This window comes from Eretmochelys imbricata, chromosome 11, assembly GCF_965152235.1.
Source record: "Eretmochelys imbricata isolate rEreImb1 chromosome 11, rEreImb1.hap1, whole genome shotgun sequence".
In the NCBI taxonomy this organism is placed as follows: domain Eukaryota; kingdom Metazoa; phylum Chordata; order Testudines; family Cheloniidae; genus Eretmochelys; species Eretmochelys imbricata.
In genome coordinates this window covers 21,183,527-21,201,568 of record NC_135582.1, presented here as the reverse complement: position 1 = coordinate 21,201,568, position 18,042 = coordinate 21,183,527, and the positions used below count along the sequence as shown (strand labels likewise).

Here is an 18,042-nt window from a genome sequence, read left to right as displayed (position 1 = left end):
CCGACATGTTGGACATAAACCTCATGGTCATATTTTGCCATAGCCAGGAAAATGTCTTTTAGTCCTTTACATTCTTGGATATTTCCCTGCTTGCATGCTTCTGCCTTTTTCACTAATATATCAAAGGCCTTTTTGGAAAGCCAAGGTTTCTTGTGCAACCACCTGATTATTCCAGCAGCAACATGTGATATAGCATTACATTTATCACTCAGGAGATCTCCACATTGTCTGAGAGGGTACCAAGGTTAGATATGCAATTCATGAGGGACTGTCTGTATTTCACGGCTTCAACAGGATCTTCAGAAAGATGCTGGATATTGTGTGCTGCTGAGGGCTTATCTGTTATGGGGTCCTGGTTTAGGCACCTTAACAGCCATTGCTGGACCTGGATTTTAAAAAGTGGATGTGCCATGAAATAAATAGACAACATTCTTGTCAAAAATTTCTCCACAGTGAAGCACCCGCAAACTCAGACCATACATTAATTGTTGCTCAGCTCTCACTGCATCTTCCAACTCCTTGCAAGCTAGATGTTCGCCAACAATGCAATATCTGCGAGCATTGGCATGGCCAATTCAAGCCTATCAAGTATGGATTCTGTATATTAGAAGACAAATTTTCTATAAAACATTTTGGTGCAGGAACCAGGTTATCATATGTGTTGGTACAGTATCTATCACAATGGGGTCCTCAACTTGACTTGGACTTCTGGATGCTATCACACTACAAATAACAAATAACAACAGTAAACCCAGGACTTCTCTCCCAGCTTGTAAGTAGTTTTAATTTTAGTGATATGAAATTTGCAGCAGGGATGGTAACAAGAGTTTTGACGATAACTGGGCTGGGGTCCCAACATTCAGCTTTTTCATTGTTTGATAATGCGTATCCAGGTGTGACTTAAAGCAAAAATATGCATGCACTCTCAGCACCTCGGCGGGAACCCTGCGAGAAGTAGTAATTGTTGTGGCTGTATGTATAATCATGGGACTGAACATTTGGACCTGAGGTTTGCAAAGAGCAGCACCCACAGTCCTAATCCCACTCTAGAGCCTTTGACTCTCAGGCTCATCATCGCTTTCAAGCTGTATTTGTTTGTTCATGGTCTAGTTAGGTACTGTCATTATCTGTCTTGATAATTCTTGCTAATTCAAAATATTACTGTTAGGCCCTATGGTATTATGTGGTCCGGTAGGTCCCAATTATTTTCATGCCTCCTTATTTTTCCAGTCAGAAGCTCTGGATAATTGTTCCAAATAAACCCAGTACCCATGTTAGATACCAAAATGTCTGTTACTGATTAACACATTTGCTATCATCTGTACCTCAAGGAGATTTATTAATCCAATGATTATTGCTACTGTGCAGCATTTTCCTTAAGAGTACCTTACATCCAAGAAAGCTAAGTTAAAAGCTTTCTAAATCGGGAAGCTCTGTGTCTTGATAAACCAGTGCCATTTTCCTTAACATTGAAGTTGGATATGTTATAAAGTCAGCACAGATCAACAATTATCACACTGCAGTATCTGAGCTATACAGTATATCCCTATATTTAGTACAGACAATAACACAATGTCTGAGCAGTACAGTATATCCCTATATTTAGTACAGACAATAACACAATGTCTCAGTGATTAGTGACTCTTTGGGAGATTTTCTGAGGCCCATACATTCTTGCAAAATTTTCCTGTAAGATTTCACTTTCATGTCTTGATAATGAACCTTCACTAATTTCACTTCCTTTTCCAGCTTGCCACATCCCTTAAGGCCACATCTTCGGGGTTTATTTTCAAATGGTCCCATTTCCAAAACAGAGACATTTGAGATTCTCATTCTAAGGAGCTGGGCACCAATTTGAGTCTCTGTCCAACTCTTAAAGAAACTTTTTCCCTTCAAATATTTTAGTCAGAGCCAGCTGTAGTTTTTCAAAGATTGCATCTCAGCAAGTTTAATCCACATGCTGCAGTATTCCTCAACAAAACTGCAGAAATGTTGCAAACCATTGGTAAGAAGTACAAAGACTTTCATTCTAAGATTGTCTGAAGATAACAGTTCTGATTGTTGCAGCATAAATAAACTAGGAAGATTTATGGTGTTTCTGTAAAGAGACTAGAAATACTTAATTTGTAATCATGCATTGGAAGGTGATCCTGTGAAGTGGCAAATACCTAAGCAGTAATTTTGTAAATTAGGCTAGAATAACAATAATTTCCATTTGATATAATAGCTCAAAAAGGGGTTTATAAAGAATTACACAAATGCAAAATAAAAGGAGTGTGCATCTCTTTTATGATAAAATCATAAAGTATTGTGTGCTTCTAGAATATGCTAAGGTGATGGCAAACAATAATGAAAATGCTAGTTGATTTGAGTTTTAAAATTAATTGCATACATTACTGTGTGGCCTATTTTCTGATGTTAATTCAACTAACCCTTTCCCTGAAGGCAAGAACTTTAAATATGTTATGACCATTTTTAACTGTGAGATCAAACCAGAGCCATAACTACCATCATATTACACTTTTTCCATTGTGCGAAAGGTTTTTGAAGCATTAATTAACAAATTAATGAACGTGTTAATAAATACCATCGGTGTAACCAGTCTAGAGGCTGCATCTGTAGAACATGTTGTAGTGGAATAAAAATAATGATCAGCTTAACTTTTATCTTAATGTGTGAAACACTTTAAAACGATAGCCCTAAATTTTGAATTGCACTATGCAGGTGCCCTGTGTTCTGGGGTGGGGAAAAGGAATAGGGAGGATATTGCCAGTCTCCCCAGTGAATGCACAAAGACAAAATGCTGCTAATTCCCTCGGTGCTAAAGAGGCAAGTTAGCACACCTAATTGTGCTCCTGGGCTTCCGCACAATTTGACCCATTGTATTTTGTACTTTTCCAAAGTATTTTAGTATCATGGGCTAATATCACTGGCCAAGCTGGTTAAATTAGTCTTTAACACGCTGGTAACTGAGAAATTTATCTTTATATTTAACACTCAGATAAGAAGCATATAGCAATGGTTGGTGAAGGGAAAACAGTGTTTAAAGTAGTTCTCAAGTTAATGGTATAAGCCAAATTTCTCATTATATTTTAATGCATTCAATTTATGCTTATATTTATAAACAGTTCAAAAATATTTTTGAATATTACAGTATTAATCCATAATGAATATTTTATAATATTAATGTTAAATTTATGAATGATTTTATAAGGCTATAAAAATCAATTGTTTTACTGAATCATCTTTTAAAGGATATTTGCAAGGCTGTTCACTTGAAACACAAATCTCAGAGGCAAATTGGGACACCTTTTTTGGGTTAACACCAAATATTGGTGGATTTTTATATTCCATCTATACATAGTGAGTAATCTTGTATCTGCCATTATTTAGATTGCATTTAGTAATTTTGTATTAAAAATTACCATGGGTTCAGTTCCTGTGGCTACAATTTCAAGCTCAACAGAGTGAAAATCACCTCTGGTGCTTTTCTCAAATTTGGAGACTCCAGGAATACACGAAGTCCAAGGATAATGACCACATACACAATCACAAGTACAAATTCCTATCTGTACTACAAGTTTTATTAAAGCAATAAATAAAGTTACAATTACCCATGTATCTAGAAATCCTACCAAAAAAACCCCCACAACATGCTATGACTAAGACTAGTCATGCTCACATTCTCGATATTCTGGAGGGCAATGAACCTGTCAATAGACAATCACTGATAGAGGGATGGATCCTGCTGGGGTTTCTTGTGGCGCTGTCCCATGCGGTCTTCCCACTTTTACCCAACCAAGGAACCTCTTTTATATTGTGGTTCTGACCAAACCTAACACCTATGCATATGCATGAGGATTTCAATCTTCTTTTCCTTATCTATAGTTCCACACCCTGTGAATTTTGGGGTGCCTAATTTTTCATAGGTTGTTTAGTTCCTCTTATTCTCATTAGCATCTATGCACAACATGTATCCTGCATGAGGACGGGATATTCCATGATATTACAACCAGGTGTCTCATGATCTTGGACAATATCTTCTTGTTTATTGCAATGTAGTTTTTCATAGCATTACCTATCAGCACATCTTTTACAGTAATCTTGTGACCTTACTGGCATAGGGTTATTTCTAGGTCACCTACTCATGTCAAGTGTTCTTAAGCCTATGGCCTAGTATGACTAAGCTAAAATCTTACAGGCCTCAGCCAGTAGGTCTTACATTCCAGTATGGTTTACTTATATACCTAATATATACTCATCACTCTTAAATACTTGTCAATCTTATACTTCTATAATCCTACAACTTAAATCTATTTAGCATACCTTGATTATATCTGAAATCGCATATGAATTGACCGCAACACCACATAGTACAATGATAACTGGATGATAATGAACTACAATATTTTATTTTATCAGTCTCAGAACAATTAAGTCGAAATATGTCAAAGTACTTGGCAAATATAACCAGATTTTACAATGTTAGAACACCCATGATCCAGAAGGGTACACATATTTTCTTGTTTGCCCTACTAAATGCCGGTAAACTGGATTGCATAGAAAAGTTAATCCCTTTACATCAAAATCCCTTTAAAGATATTAGAACAATGAATTTAAAGTCATCTTTTCATTTTGTATAAACTCTGTGATATTAATGTGTAAAATGTAGTTGCTTCTAACTTGTTATACATCCAAGCTGATGGGAGATATTGGAGAGCCCATTGCACAGCATGCGCTTGAGACAGCTAAAACGTTTCTTTTTCCTGCAGTATCCAGTATGGAGAGTTTTCAGATTCTGAAGTAAACTTCATTATAAGGAGAGCTGGGCAAATAGTGCAAACAGATTTCATGAATATATGTGTTTCAATGTTAAATGGATTTCCTGAAGCCATATTTGTGGCAGTTTCATCGTTGTTTCTCTGATCATTCATGGAGAGCAAATGTGAAAACTCGAACAAATATTTGAAGAAACCATATTTTATATTTGCACTAATTGCAGCAAAAGACCTACCTATGCATCCAGGCCCCTGTCCAGCAAAGTACTTAAGCACATGTTTAACTTAAAGAACATGGATAGTCCCACTGAAGTCAGTGGAATTACTCCTGTTCTTGAAGCAAAGTGAATGCTTAAGTGGTTTGCTGGATCAGGGACCCAGACAGGTAACACACACAATACTAAGTTACTGATCCCAAATGCAACTATCCAATTCAGGTTCAGATATATGGAAAAAGAAATAAGGAAAACTGTCAGAGAATTGCAGTTGAGCATTGTATGAGATCAAATAATGCTCCATTTTGTAAAGCCACTTATCTCTGTCTCTTGTTGGCTGTGCATGTAGAAATATTATACTCTAATAATTATTAATATTGTTATTTATATCAGTTATTTCAAAAGTTCCAGCATTTGGTGGCATGATACAGAAATGAATAAAACCAAATTGTGGAAGTCCTGCTATAACATACTAAAGATATTACTAAAAACGAAATTAAAATAGTTCCTAGTGTATGAATACTAATGTTAATAGTCACTGGTATAATAGATCTTTACATACATTTGTGTTTGTCTTTTATTATAATTGTGTAACATTTGCAATTTCATAAAATGACTGCATGTTTAAAAATTCAATAATAATAATAATAAGTGTTTGCAATTCAAAGCTACAGTTTGTAAAATAGTGAAGGAAGGAAGAAAATAAGGTAAAAATGCTATGCAGAATGTTCCCAATGTCATGCCAGAATATTGAGGACCTCTTTACACAAAGCTTATTGTTCATTTTGTAAAATGGCTCATGTACCTTTTGAGAAGATGGTGGTGGTCTCTTTAATAGGTTACTTTGTTAACAGCTGTCATCCATTAATTTTACCATCTTAATTGGATCCTTTTAGATGTTCAGCCAACTGGTCAGGCACGCAGTGCGAGAGGCCAGCTCCCAAGAGCAGCAAGTCTGACAATATCAGTACAAGTAAGTGCTTCAGATTAACTACTACATCTTATAAAATATTGTTAAATTTAAAAATGATAAACTGGTGATATTCTAGTATGTGAGTGTATAAAGTGATGTGCTGCAGATTACATTTTTTAATGGCAAGGATTTTGCTCTTATTTCTGATTTTTAATTGACGTGCAGTTCTACATAAAACATTCTGGATTACTGTCAAACTATGGCATATTTTATATGCCCACTTCTTTAAACCCAGCATGTTTTTTTCTTCGAAAAAGCAGTATCAGGTGACAAATGCTTGGTGAAATTCACTCCTGTGGAGAGACTCAGCACAAGACTTTTGACCACTGAAATTGCTCTTAAAGCCTCAAAATAGGGTTTAAGTGGTTCATAGGCTTTGCATTTGCTCATCCTGCCCATGAGAATTGTTCCTTTAAATAAAATTAATACACACGAAGATTCAGTAGAAGAAAACAGTATTACAATACTGCTGAAGGGCTTGTCTGCATGCATACTGAGTTTGCAGCTGGTGTGTGGGGGGGGTTAATTTATCCCCCACGAGCCTGCCACATGCTAACTGTCCATGTAGACCCTGCTGCTGTGTCCAAAAGTTTATTAGTGCCCTTTAATCTGCTCCCATTTCAAAGTGGCATAGATCAAAGCACCCTAACTGCTAATGAGCATAAGCAGGGTCCACGCGGAAAGTTAACATGTGAGGAGTACTGCAAGGTAGATTCACTCCCCAGCTTCCCACGAACTAAATGTTCACATAGACAAACCCTTAAACTGAAGAAATTAGCTGCAGTGTTTTTAGTATGAGGGTGACACCCAGTTTTACATCTCAGTTGCAACCAATTCAGCTGGAGCAGTAGAACAAATTGTCCACTGTTTAAATGAGCAACTAGCTGAATGCAACGCAGTCTAGACAACACAAATAATGCTAATTGGCTGGCGGAAGCAGCCAGAAGAATTGGTAGAACTTATATCAGCACCTCTTACTGAGGAAGTGCATATGCCATTGTAAAACAGTTGCTCAACTCTGGTGTGGTATTAGGTCCCGCATTGCTCCTGGAACCAAAGTAGTAGCTGCCTGGGAAGATGAGTATGACCTTTTCTCTCCAATGTGGACCTTGCCACAATTATCCATGCCTTTGTCTCCTCAAGATTAGATTGCTGTAATGCCCTTTTCTTGGGGACCATTCAGAAGCTGAAGCTAGTGCAGAATGCGGCAGTTTGTTTATTACGTGGAGATGCACATTGGAAATACATTGAATTAATGCTCTGCGATCTACCCTGGCTTTCAATAATCTTTCAGATAGAATTCAAGGGCATAAGGGGAAGATCTGTGATTATTAATATATGGGAGAGCTACTCAGAGCACTAAATGCCTTTAACATTTTTACAAATATAAATAAAAGATATTGCCTGTAATATTTTAATTTTTCACGAGGGATGTGTTGAAATTTTAAAGAAAATGTGTGACCTTCACAACGGGAGTGCATAAAATATAACAATAGGCTTGAACGGATACTTTCATTACAACAGTATCTGTAATCCAAAAGTGTTTATAACAAATTTTTCTTTGTTTGCCAAATAGCAAGGACAGAGTTCTGAAATGCAGGTATCGTGGATGAAAACATTCAGAATATATGTAACAAAACCTACATTGCTTTTTTTCATTGTCAATATTTAACCTTCCAATCACTGTCCTCTGATTAGAAGGGTAAACTAAACTATAACTTTTAGTTTTGTTTTTAGCAACTTTACCTGGTCTGGAAACTGTTAGACTTAAACTAGTGTATTCAACGTTATTTCTTTGCTGCAGGAAGCATTGCAATCATTGTTCCTCTTGTTCTCTTGGTGACTTTGATCACTACTCTGGTAATTGGTCTACTTCTTTGTAAAAGAAAACGAAGGTAAGTAATTTCATATTAGTGTGCTTAAATTATGTGTGACCTAAAAAAGAAAAATTAAAAATGGAGAGAAACACTTACAAATATTTTAATGTCTAGAAGCTGTATCACAAACATCGGACACTTACCTCATATAAAAATGTGGTAGGTGCTGTACAGAAACATCGGAATATACAATTCCTTCCCCAGGGGTCTTACAGTCTGTGAGCCCAATCCTGCAAGGACTCTACACAAGTGAATAATTGTATTCACATAATTAGTCTCATTAACTCCTGTGTATTTTGGTCTCATTTCAGTTGTTGGATTTATTGTGTGGGTGCTGGGTGGTGCTGGTGGCCTGTGATATACAGGAGGTCAGACTAGATGATCTGGTAGTCTCTTCTGGCTTTAAACTCTATGAGTGAACAAGGTTACTCATGTGTGTAAATGTTTGCAGGATCAAGCCCTAAAGAACTTTCTTCTAAACATAGCTTACTCTAATTCATAGAATATCAGGGTTGGAAGGGACCTCAGGAGATCATCTAGTCCAACCCCCCACTCAAAGCAGGACCAATCCCCAATTTTTGCCTCAGATCCCTAAATGGCCCCCTCAAGAATTGAACTCACAACCTTGGGTTTAGCAGGCTAATGCTCAAACAACTGAGCTATCCCTTCCCCCATTCACTTACATTTGATTAATATTTGATTTTACATAATACGTTATAGTGGAAGTGTAATCAACTTAAAAAATATAATAAAATGTGTTAACATACTAGAAATTTAAAGATTCACAAACTCATCCTTAGCCCAGGTAACATTAATAGCTATATATTTTTTCCCAAAACCTAACATAAAATTCTTGTTGAGTATTTTCAAATGTAAATCCTAGAGACTAGACACATTCATACAACAGGGACACATATGTGGATGAAAAGTTAAGAATCAAACTTAAATAAAATTGTCCTTTCTAATAAACCATGTGTTTTTGCAAAGGTTACTTCTTCTTTTTTTACAATGGTTTATATCTGGTTTGCACCGCATGTCAAAAGATTTTCAGATAGATGCTTTTGTATATCTGGACAATACCAGGCTTTTTCCTCGTCAACAAAACTTACATAGCAGATAGTCCTGACAGAGAGCTGTAAAGAGAAAAGTATTTACATATAATATCTTCTAAGTTCAATAGCATAAATCTCTGTGTGTGAAACAGTCAGAATTATCTGCTAGAAACCAATCTATTTCACGTAAAAATCCATATTTTCTTTTTATATTACCTACCTTGTTTCACTCATATTTTTCTTAACACTTAAAACATTGTTATATGAAAGATAAATATGAAAGTATTATACACATTAATCAGTGGAAAACAGTAAGCCAGTATATATTTATTTACCTAATGCATATAAAGATGTACCTGTTGACCAATTTACAACTTTCTCTTAATGAACGGATTTGAATCCTTTTTCTTTCAATTTTCAGTTTGTGGATTTAAAATTTTATGAGCACTCACAGGAAAATAATTAAACTCTAAAACAAATTGTTCTTTTTATCATCGTATATTATATGCCTGTTTTAAAAGATCAAGTATTTAGTAAGATGGTGCAAATATAGACAGTTAAACTGATAGGACCACTCTTAAGTCCACATTTTCAAAAGTGGCCATTGATTTTAATTTCTCAGACTGAGACACTTTGGGCCTATTTTTCAGAAGTGTTGAGCTACCATAACTCCACCTGAAAACAGTAAGTGGTTCGAGCACTCATCATCTTTCAAAATTAGACCCTACATGTCTCAAACTGGGCATCCCAAAATTGAAGGGCCCAAAATCAGTGACTACTTTTGAAAATTTGGGCCTCTGCCTATAACTTCTGTGATTTATCTTATGATGAGCTGAGATACGATGAGAAGCAACAATTCTAAATATAGGATAGAAATTAATTAAAATGCATAGCTATCTAATGATTTGTGTGGCACCAATCACTGTAAGTGTTTAGGCTAGACCCCCTAGTTTAAATAGTGATAGAGAATCTGGTTTGGCTGAAATTAATACCTAAAAGCCTCTTCTTAATTTATTTATTTTTATTCAAAAATGTTTGATTAACATTTTTCCCTGTTTTTGAAAGGAGACCTAAAAGTCTCAAGAGACATTATTGTTTAACAGCTAAACAGTACATTAAGATACATGTTTTAAAAATTTTCCTGGGAAGTGGATTTTTCTGTTCCACTATGTTTTGGGGAAATAGAAGGACACTCTCACATGTCAGCTTGGATTTAAGATAATGAAGTGTTTTCTTAACTTAGAAAAGATAACTCAACCATTACCGGTTTCAGAGTAACAGCCGTGTTAGTCTGTATTCGCAAAAAGAAAAGGAGTACTTGTGACACCTTAGAGACTAACCAATTTATTTGAGCATAAGCTTTCGTGAGCTACAGCTCACTTCATCGGATGCTTATGCTCAAATAAATTGGTTAGTCTCTAAGGTGCCACAAGTACTCCTTTTCTTTCAACCATTACCAGCACCTAAGTCCCATCCCCATTGTTCTGTCACAATTCAGTAGTGTCTCCTGTCTAAAAATGACATCCCTAAACCAGGACTTTCAACCCCTGCAGCTAAAAAATCACTCACTTATTTCCTTACCAACGAAAATAATTGGATTCACCCACGGGAGAACCTCAGATCTGTACTCAATTTTAAAGATGTTCCCCCATATATAAACCAATCTGAAAGTTAAGCCTGCCATTTCTGACTTTGCACCTGTGTTTGGGGACACTTGAGCTAAGCTTTTCAATAACTACCAATAGGGACTCCAGGCAGTTACTTTTTGACAGACACATAACTTCCATAATGAAGCCATAGCTCAGCTATTCCCAAGTTAAGAGTACATGGAGCTGCCCCCAAATAAGCAAGGAGATGACCCCGCTAATTGTACCAGGAAAGATAGAGACGTTATCACTCATGTTGTGTTCCTCAGAATCAAAAGCAGAAGAAACTCTGCACTGATGGACTCTGCCTTCTTTTGACTGCTGAAAAAATCTTGTAATGAATTTATGAAGCTTTCCCTGGGAACTAGGGTGAATTTGACCATTTGAGGGGGAACGCGAGGGCCATATGGGTCAGCGCATTGCATGAATCCACACTACTACAAACCCACTTAAAAGGGTAGTAACTGGCCACGTCCCCAACGTGCCCCAGCTGCACAGGTGCTCAAAGTGTTACTTTGTTTGGAGCGAAAATTTCACCATCACCTTGATTTCCTGATAGACCCTAAGGGCAAGGCTCCTTTATTTAGATTTTCTGAGGTACTCAGGATTAGTCCATAAAGCTGTTAAATAATATCTGTGGTATGTATCATCCCTGGAGTGACTTGAAAATACTAACTCCCTTTGTTTCTGTATTTTAGGACAAAAACTATCCGAAGACAACCAATGATAAATGGAGGAATCAATGTAGAAATTGGTAATCCATCATACAATATGTACGAGGTGGGCCATGATCACAATGAAGGGGGACTTTTAGATCCAGATTTCACAGTAAATCCAGAAAAGGTAATATTGTTTTTGCAATGGCAAAATAGGGTTTATTTTATGTGTGGTAATGAATATCTTTAAATCTAATTAGTATGATTTTTCTCTCAAATGAAGACTTATTTATAATGGCATGTATTTTGGTTTGTCTGTTCATTCTGTATGGTGAACACGAGTCAAGTAAAGTTTATTTAGTGAAAACATTATAGATATTAAGCATTGACTGTTTTACACCCCAGTATTTGTTGATAGATATTCTTTTGCGGTGGTCTGCTTTTTCTCGATGGTAAACTAAAACGGAACAGTAAATTGAGAGAGGCTATATCATAGACCCTCTTGACAAAACTAAAGTACAAGATCATTATTAAAATCTTCTTTACCTAAATTCCAGATATTTTGTGGACCTATTGAATGTACACTGTTATGTACTTACTAGCTCTTATGCTTTGCTAATGTCAAGATGTTCCATTTGTAAATCTGAGCCTAATTTATTGAAAATTATGGTTACTTCAAAAACATAAGCCATTCAGAGGCCTGATAGAATAGATGTACTACATCAAAAAAGAACATTGTCATTTTACTCTCAATTATGTCATTTCTAGGAGCACTGCTCTTCAATGGTAGAACTTCTGAGTGATGTGACACTGGGTGGACAGGGTAATGGTGCAATAACTTTCTTAGACTTATCAGTAATCAGATGCATCCTATGGGGCAGCTATCATTCTGTGGCATATTTAACAAAGCAATAACTGGCTTACTGTTAGCACTATGAATGTCACCACATTGTCACCCAGTCAATGTGCAGCATACCACAGGGAAGCTGAATATAAAGTATATTCACTAGCTGTTAGGGTAGTTGAATAACTGTATCATAGCTGATTGTTAAGCCCGATCGTAATATTTGACAGAAAATGCTGTGTTGATCTCATGCTGAATAATAAGAATCATCCAAACTGAAGCAAGCTTGAAGTTAAAGTTTTAAAGGCAGTTTTTATTGTAGAAGACCAGTTGTTTTTAATCAGTGCACTACTCATTAAACAATATGTCAACCTACAAATGGAAAATTCAGTATTATTAGCACAGAAACTAAAATACTCTGTTTATATGCAGGCCAGGTATATAGGGGGAGGGTCCACTGCATTCAAGCTTCCGCACACAGCACCGCCAATCTACCTAAACTCTGATTTGAAAGGACCACTAACTGCAGGGGTGAGAAATGATAATTCACGTCCCATGCTCATTCCATCATGTCCCCTCTCTGAGTTTGCATGTTATGTTAGAATAATTTTGTTCATGTTTTTCATTAGCAAGAAATTATTTAAAAGTAGAAATAAAATTTATATTTTATTACAGGTGCCTCTACATATATATTTCATCTTTACTTGTCATGATAACATGATCTAAAATGTAAAATTGAAAATATATTGCTTTATTTTATAAACATAAGTAAGTAATACCTTTTGTAAAGCTATATGAAAATGAAACCAACCACATAAACATAGTGATAGGCATTTAATGCAACTTATCACAGTGAGATAAGACTCAAAAGTAAATGAAATTCTGTCCTACTATTTTAAGGGGAATTTGATATGCATTAAGTTGAACAATTTCTGTAAATCTTTACAAGTTATTAATGGATTGTTTAAATTTCAATCAATTTTATTGCAAATGATAACTAAGTTAACAAAATATTTAGCTTAGTTTCAATAAACCAGAGTTTGTATATAATATAGCACAATATCTTTAAAAGAATATTGAAAATTTTAAAACAATTAAAAGAGAGGGGACATTAATATGCTTGATTCACCTTCATATAAAAAAAGTGTTCATCCTTGTCTCATTTGCATTATTTTACGATTGTAATGTGTTTTTGATGTAACTGAAATTTTATTTATTTTGTCTGCTTTAAAAAACACAATACAGTCCAGAGGAGGCAACATGCCTCATGGATAGGAGAACTAGGGTATAATTCCAGCCCTGAGATTGACTGAAATTACTTTAGTCAAGTCACTCAAACCACTTCACTTTTCTGCACCTCGCTGTTCCCCACTACATAATAATAATAATATATACCTCATACAGGTATTAAGGTATTGTTTATAATGTACTTTGATATTTCCAGAAGACACAATATAAATGCTAAGTATGATTCTTATTTTAATTGTGGTACAGTATTGGCAATCAAATGAAAACTCCTGTTAATTTAAATAAAAACTACATTTCTGTGTCATCTGGAACTCCTGTAGTCATTCCTGGGGAAGTGAAGATCTCTAGTTACTGGGATTGCACAGGTAGAACTGAAGGTAGAATTTGCCCCTAGAAATTACTACAGCAGCTGGTAATATGTTCCATTAATATAGAAGTAGGAGTTTTTTGTTTTGTTCTTTTCAATGTGACTTATCTCTTTCTGTGACAGGGAAATGTAGAACACCAGACAATCAGTTAATTATTTGTAATAGCAGGATAAGCAACTCCTGGCTGATCTTAAATTACTATGATTGCTGCAGTGAGCCAGGCCATGGGAAAGTTTCAAATCCTGGCCTCTTATTTGACTCGCGGGAACAGAAAAATGAGGATTCTAAACCTTTGCTCTTTCTTGTTGGGCAAAACAGCAGTGAAGCAAGCTAAGTAATACGAGTCTAGGTGCTACAGACAATAGGAAATTTTGTGATCTGTGAGGTGTTCAGCACCCTTCCCAGTGGCTCTATATATAAAGTTGAGAAATCAGATGGGATAGCAAAGGCCTCTGTTGAGATAACTGAGCCATAATGGGTCATAAAAGAGGAAGTTCACACCCACATCCTACACACTTTCATATTTTTAGTGGTAGTTCAGTAGTTTTATCATGCATTCTTTTTGTATTACTGCAGCACCTAGGAACCCTAGTCATGTTCCAGGTCCTCACTGTGCTAGGTACTGTACAAACATAGAACAAAATGCTGGTCCTTGCCTCCAGGAGCATACAATCTAAGTAAAAGACAAAAAATATTGGATATAGATGGCTGGGGAGTACAAGGAAAAAATAAGACAATATTGGTGATAGGGAGTGGTCACAGCACACAGCCTGACCACTCTCAAGTTTTTTATAGCTATCATGGCAAAGGAGGGTTTTGAGGAGAGATTTGAAGCTACATAATGAGTAGACTTGGCAGAATTAGATTTTGTAAAAAAAAACAATTTCAACAGGTAATATAATTTTTTAAGCTTTTTTAGTTTTATCCATTTAGTTGCCAAAAGTATGGGTTTTAAGCATTTTTCCTATTTTTATCAATTTACATTTTCACAGTTGTGAAAAATTATAAGGGGGCTATTGGAGAACAATTATTTAATGACAATAAACAATAAGTTAAGCTTTATAACCATTACAACATAAATTGTCACCATCACATCTCAATATATTCAAAGTAAATGTCCTTAAATCAAACTCCAGTAAGTTTTCAAGCAGCACTTTTCTTAGTTTGTCCATCTGTAATTTTCAGTGATCTATGAAAATATTTTTTCATCTGTCTGTGCATGTATGGTGACAACATTTACCAATAAAAATCTAACCCTTCCAAGCCTAATTTTTTTTTAAGGTCAGGCTTGACAAAGCCCTGGCTGGGATGATTTAGTTGGGGATTGGTCCTGCTTTGAGCAGGGGGGTGGACTAGATGACCTCCTGAGGTCCCTTCCAACCCTGATATTCTATGATTCTATGATTCTAATAACGAGGTAACTTTGCAGATATTTATAGGGACTGCCTCCCATGCAGGAGGGATAGCCTGTGAGAAAGCACAAAGGTGCTTGTTTGAAAGCATAGCATGTATACTTAAGTGCTTTGCAGAATAGAGATGGACTTAAGCACATCTTTAAGTCACATTGACCTGGACTTTGGTTCAGTCCCTGAACTAGCAAAATTATTGATATTGGGAAGATACTTCTATATTTACAGATACTACAATAACAGTTATGATCTCTTATTTAAGTTACAATATGATTAGCAAATTTGGTCAAATTGTACAATATACTTGGGCCATAGTTTTCCAAAATGTGATCAATTATTAGGTGCTGAGGTCTTAGAACAGGCGGTATACGGAGTCTGTTGGTTACAGATTGTCTGGCTATACCGAAAGGAGGACAGGAGACATTTGACATGGGTTTAATCAAGCCACAACTTTATTATATGATATTTGGGACTACCCAGCAGATAAAAGTGTACAATGCAGGTAACCCCATGTTTATTCCATAATTACCCGTCGGGCTTTCACTAGCTCTCCCTCTTTTTCTTTCCACGTCCCTCCATCAAGTCCATTGCCGGGACCTTACCATACCCATGGGGCTTCCACAGCTCCCCTTCTTTTCCATCCCTGTCCCTCCAGCAAATCCATTGCTGGGATCTTACCATCCACCCCCTCACAGGAGGGTTAAAGTGGGCTATAAGAACGGGGAGTTGGCTCCCTGCCGTACCAATCATAGGAGTCCCCAACTTCCCCCTGTTCATTCCTTGAAGGAACACCTCTTTTTAAGTCCTATTCCAAGCCATTTATCCGGTCACTGTATGGAGTACCTGCACTGGACATCTGCCACAAGGAGGCATCAGGAAGTAGAGCTGCCTCTCTAGCCATATTCTCCTCCCCTTGTGGAGCTACTCCTTTGTGCCTGCTTTGCCCTACCTGGACCAGAGGAAGGGGGGAATTACTCTCTTTCCCCATTTCTTGCTCTCCTGTTTCCACATGGAGCCATGCTGTGCTGAAGTGCTGTGTTGCCTCCTGCTTCAGCCTATTTCATGTGAAAGGCAGGCTTCAGGCACAGAACTGCCCTATTTAAACCCTGCAGTCCCAGGGGATGAGTCAGCGACCACACTGACCCTTTTGCAGCAGTTTTCATCTCTTGCCCACCTCCCCCTCCAGCCATAAAACACAGTTCCCTTCATTAGGCTAGCTAGCCATATACTCCCCCGCCCATCACCTCCACCCCCCGCTTAAAAGTGCAGGGCGGTCATTCCTACAGATCTTAACTCCCTGGTAAGATTTACAGAAACCAAAGTAAACATTAAACGTGTTCAGTTTTGCTTTTATGTATACGTGTTCTCCCTTTGTTTTAACAATACAATTTTCATTTTCAAAAAATAGTTGTTAATCTAAATCACATACTGCATATTTATCTTTTTCCACAGCCAACAAATTACGCCAATCCAGTGTACGCAAAGTTATATATGGATGGGAAAAACTGTCGAAACTCATTAGCAAGTGTTGATGAAAGAAAAGAACTCCTTCCAAAGAAAATAGATATTGGTATAAGGGAGACTGTGGCATAATCCTCTGTTACCTTTTATACTCTGTATAAATGTATAAAATATAAGGATTACTTTTCTATGTACCCAACAGTATTATAATTGTTTTGGCATCAGCATTACCTCTGTTCTTTTGTTTGGTTGATTGTTTTCTCGGTTTTTCTTTTGCTGATGACTTTTGACTGACCATTTCTAAGGTATTTTTATGAAAAAGAAACTGCACTACAGTACAATTTACAACAATGCTGCTGATACACCTTTGAATTTGTTAAAATTAAAAACAACATTTGTTTGTAGTGTGAATATGAGCAATCTATTTTGTATGAACTTTTTTGGTTCTACTTAATGAAGATGATATCTGCACCTTTTGATTAGATAGTCTGAAAGCTGTAGTACAGTGTGTAATTTTGTTTGTTTTACATGGTGAAAGAATGATTGAATGGTCTACTCTCTTTGTGCCCATTAGAATTTCACTCCAGATCCTGTTAAAAGTAGATCACTTTTCTTCACAAATCAAACATAACTTGCTTTTAAAATTAGCTTTAGGTTGCCAAGAAGTAAACAAGGCTACAGAATCAGAACATCTAATGATCTGCATGAACACAAATGAGTGTTTCAGAAATTCAGTGATTGTACATGATATACTAAACATATATACCATGTAAACAACCTTGTATTTAGTAAAACCTTATAGACCATAGTAGAAATACATCTTGAAAGTTGAAAGACCTTACTTGCTGTGGGACAAGGCCTATGAACTCCAGCAGTCCTGTAGTACAGTAGCCACCCTAGAGCACAAGAGGGCATTGCCTACACATGTATTATATGTTTATTCACTCAACCACATGCAATATCTGTGGGTGATCAATCCCTTATCATACACCAAGCAGTAGAACAAAAATAAAATGTAAGCACACATATTGATAACAGTATTCTGATTTACCCAGTAAGAAAAAAAAATCATCCTTGCCCAGAGATATTAAAGAACCCAAAACATAGCAGTTTATACTAATGATGATAGTCTATGATACCGCTGATCAATATTATATATTACTGAAACGTATTTCAGACCAATTGTGAATTAATTTTAATACTTTGGGGTTAAATGTCAAAACCCATTATCAAAAGTGGAGAGTATCAATGTAATTGGTTTCCAGTACTTTCTCTGGTACTGGTTTATTTTATGTAGTTGTGAAGAATAAAAACAAAAAAAAATTCCACTTGCCTTTTTGAATTTTGACAGAAATAAGGAGTACAATTTCTTTAAGTTGTAAAAAGAACTGAAATATTTTATACATAACTTTAAAGGCACAAAATACTAATTCACACACATACTGTGGAGGGCTTTTTGTTCCTCTGCTAGACATGATTGACTTTTACCTGTCATAATATATTAACCTAACAGAG

The 18,042-nt window shown here is 36.2% G+C and overlaps 1 protein-coding gene across 1 annotated transcript in view; it reads left to right on the top strand.

Annotated features, from left to right (window-relative positions):
- LRP1B (LDL receptor related protein 1B) overlaps nucleotides 1-16,659 on the top strand; it is a 1,054,628-nt gene extending 1,037,969 nt beyond the window's left edge. The window contains exons 87-91 of the mRNA XM_077830376.1: nucleotides 5,890-5,966; nucleotides 7,771-7,861; nucleotides 11,240-11,384; nucleotides 12,474-12,572; nucleotides 16,519-16,659. Coding sequence (XP_077686502.1) covers nucleotides 5,890-5,966; nucleotides 7,771-7,861; nucleotides 11,240-11,384; nucleotides 12,474-12,572; nucleotides 16,519-16,659 — 553 coding nt within the window. The remainder of the gene's footprint in view (nucleotides 1-5,889; nucleotides 5,967-7,770; nucleotides 7,862-11,239; nucleotides 11,385-12,473; nucleotides 12,573-16,518) is intronic.
- The last annotated feature ends 1,383 nt before the right edge of the window (nucleotides 16,660-18,042 follow it).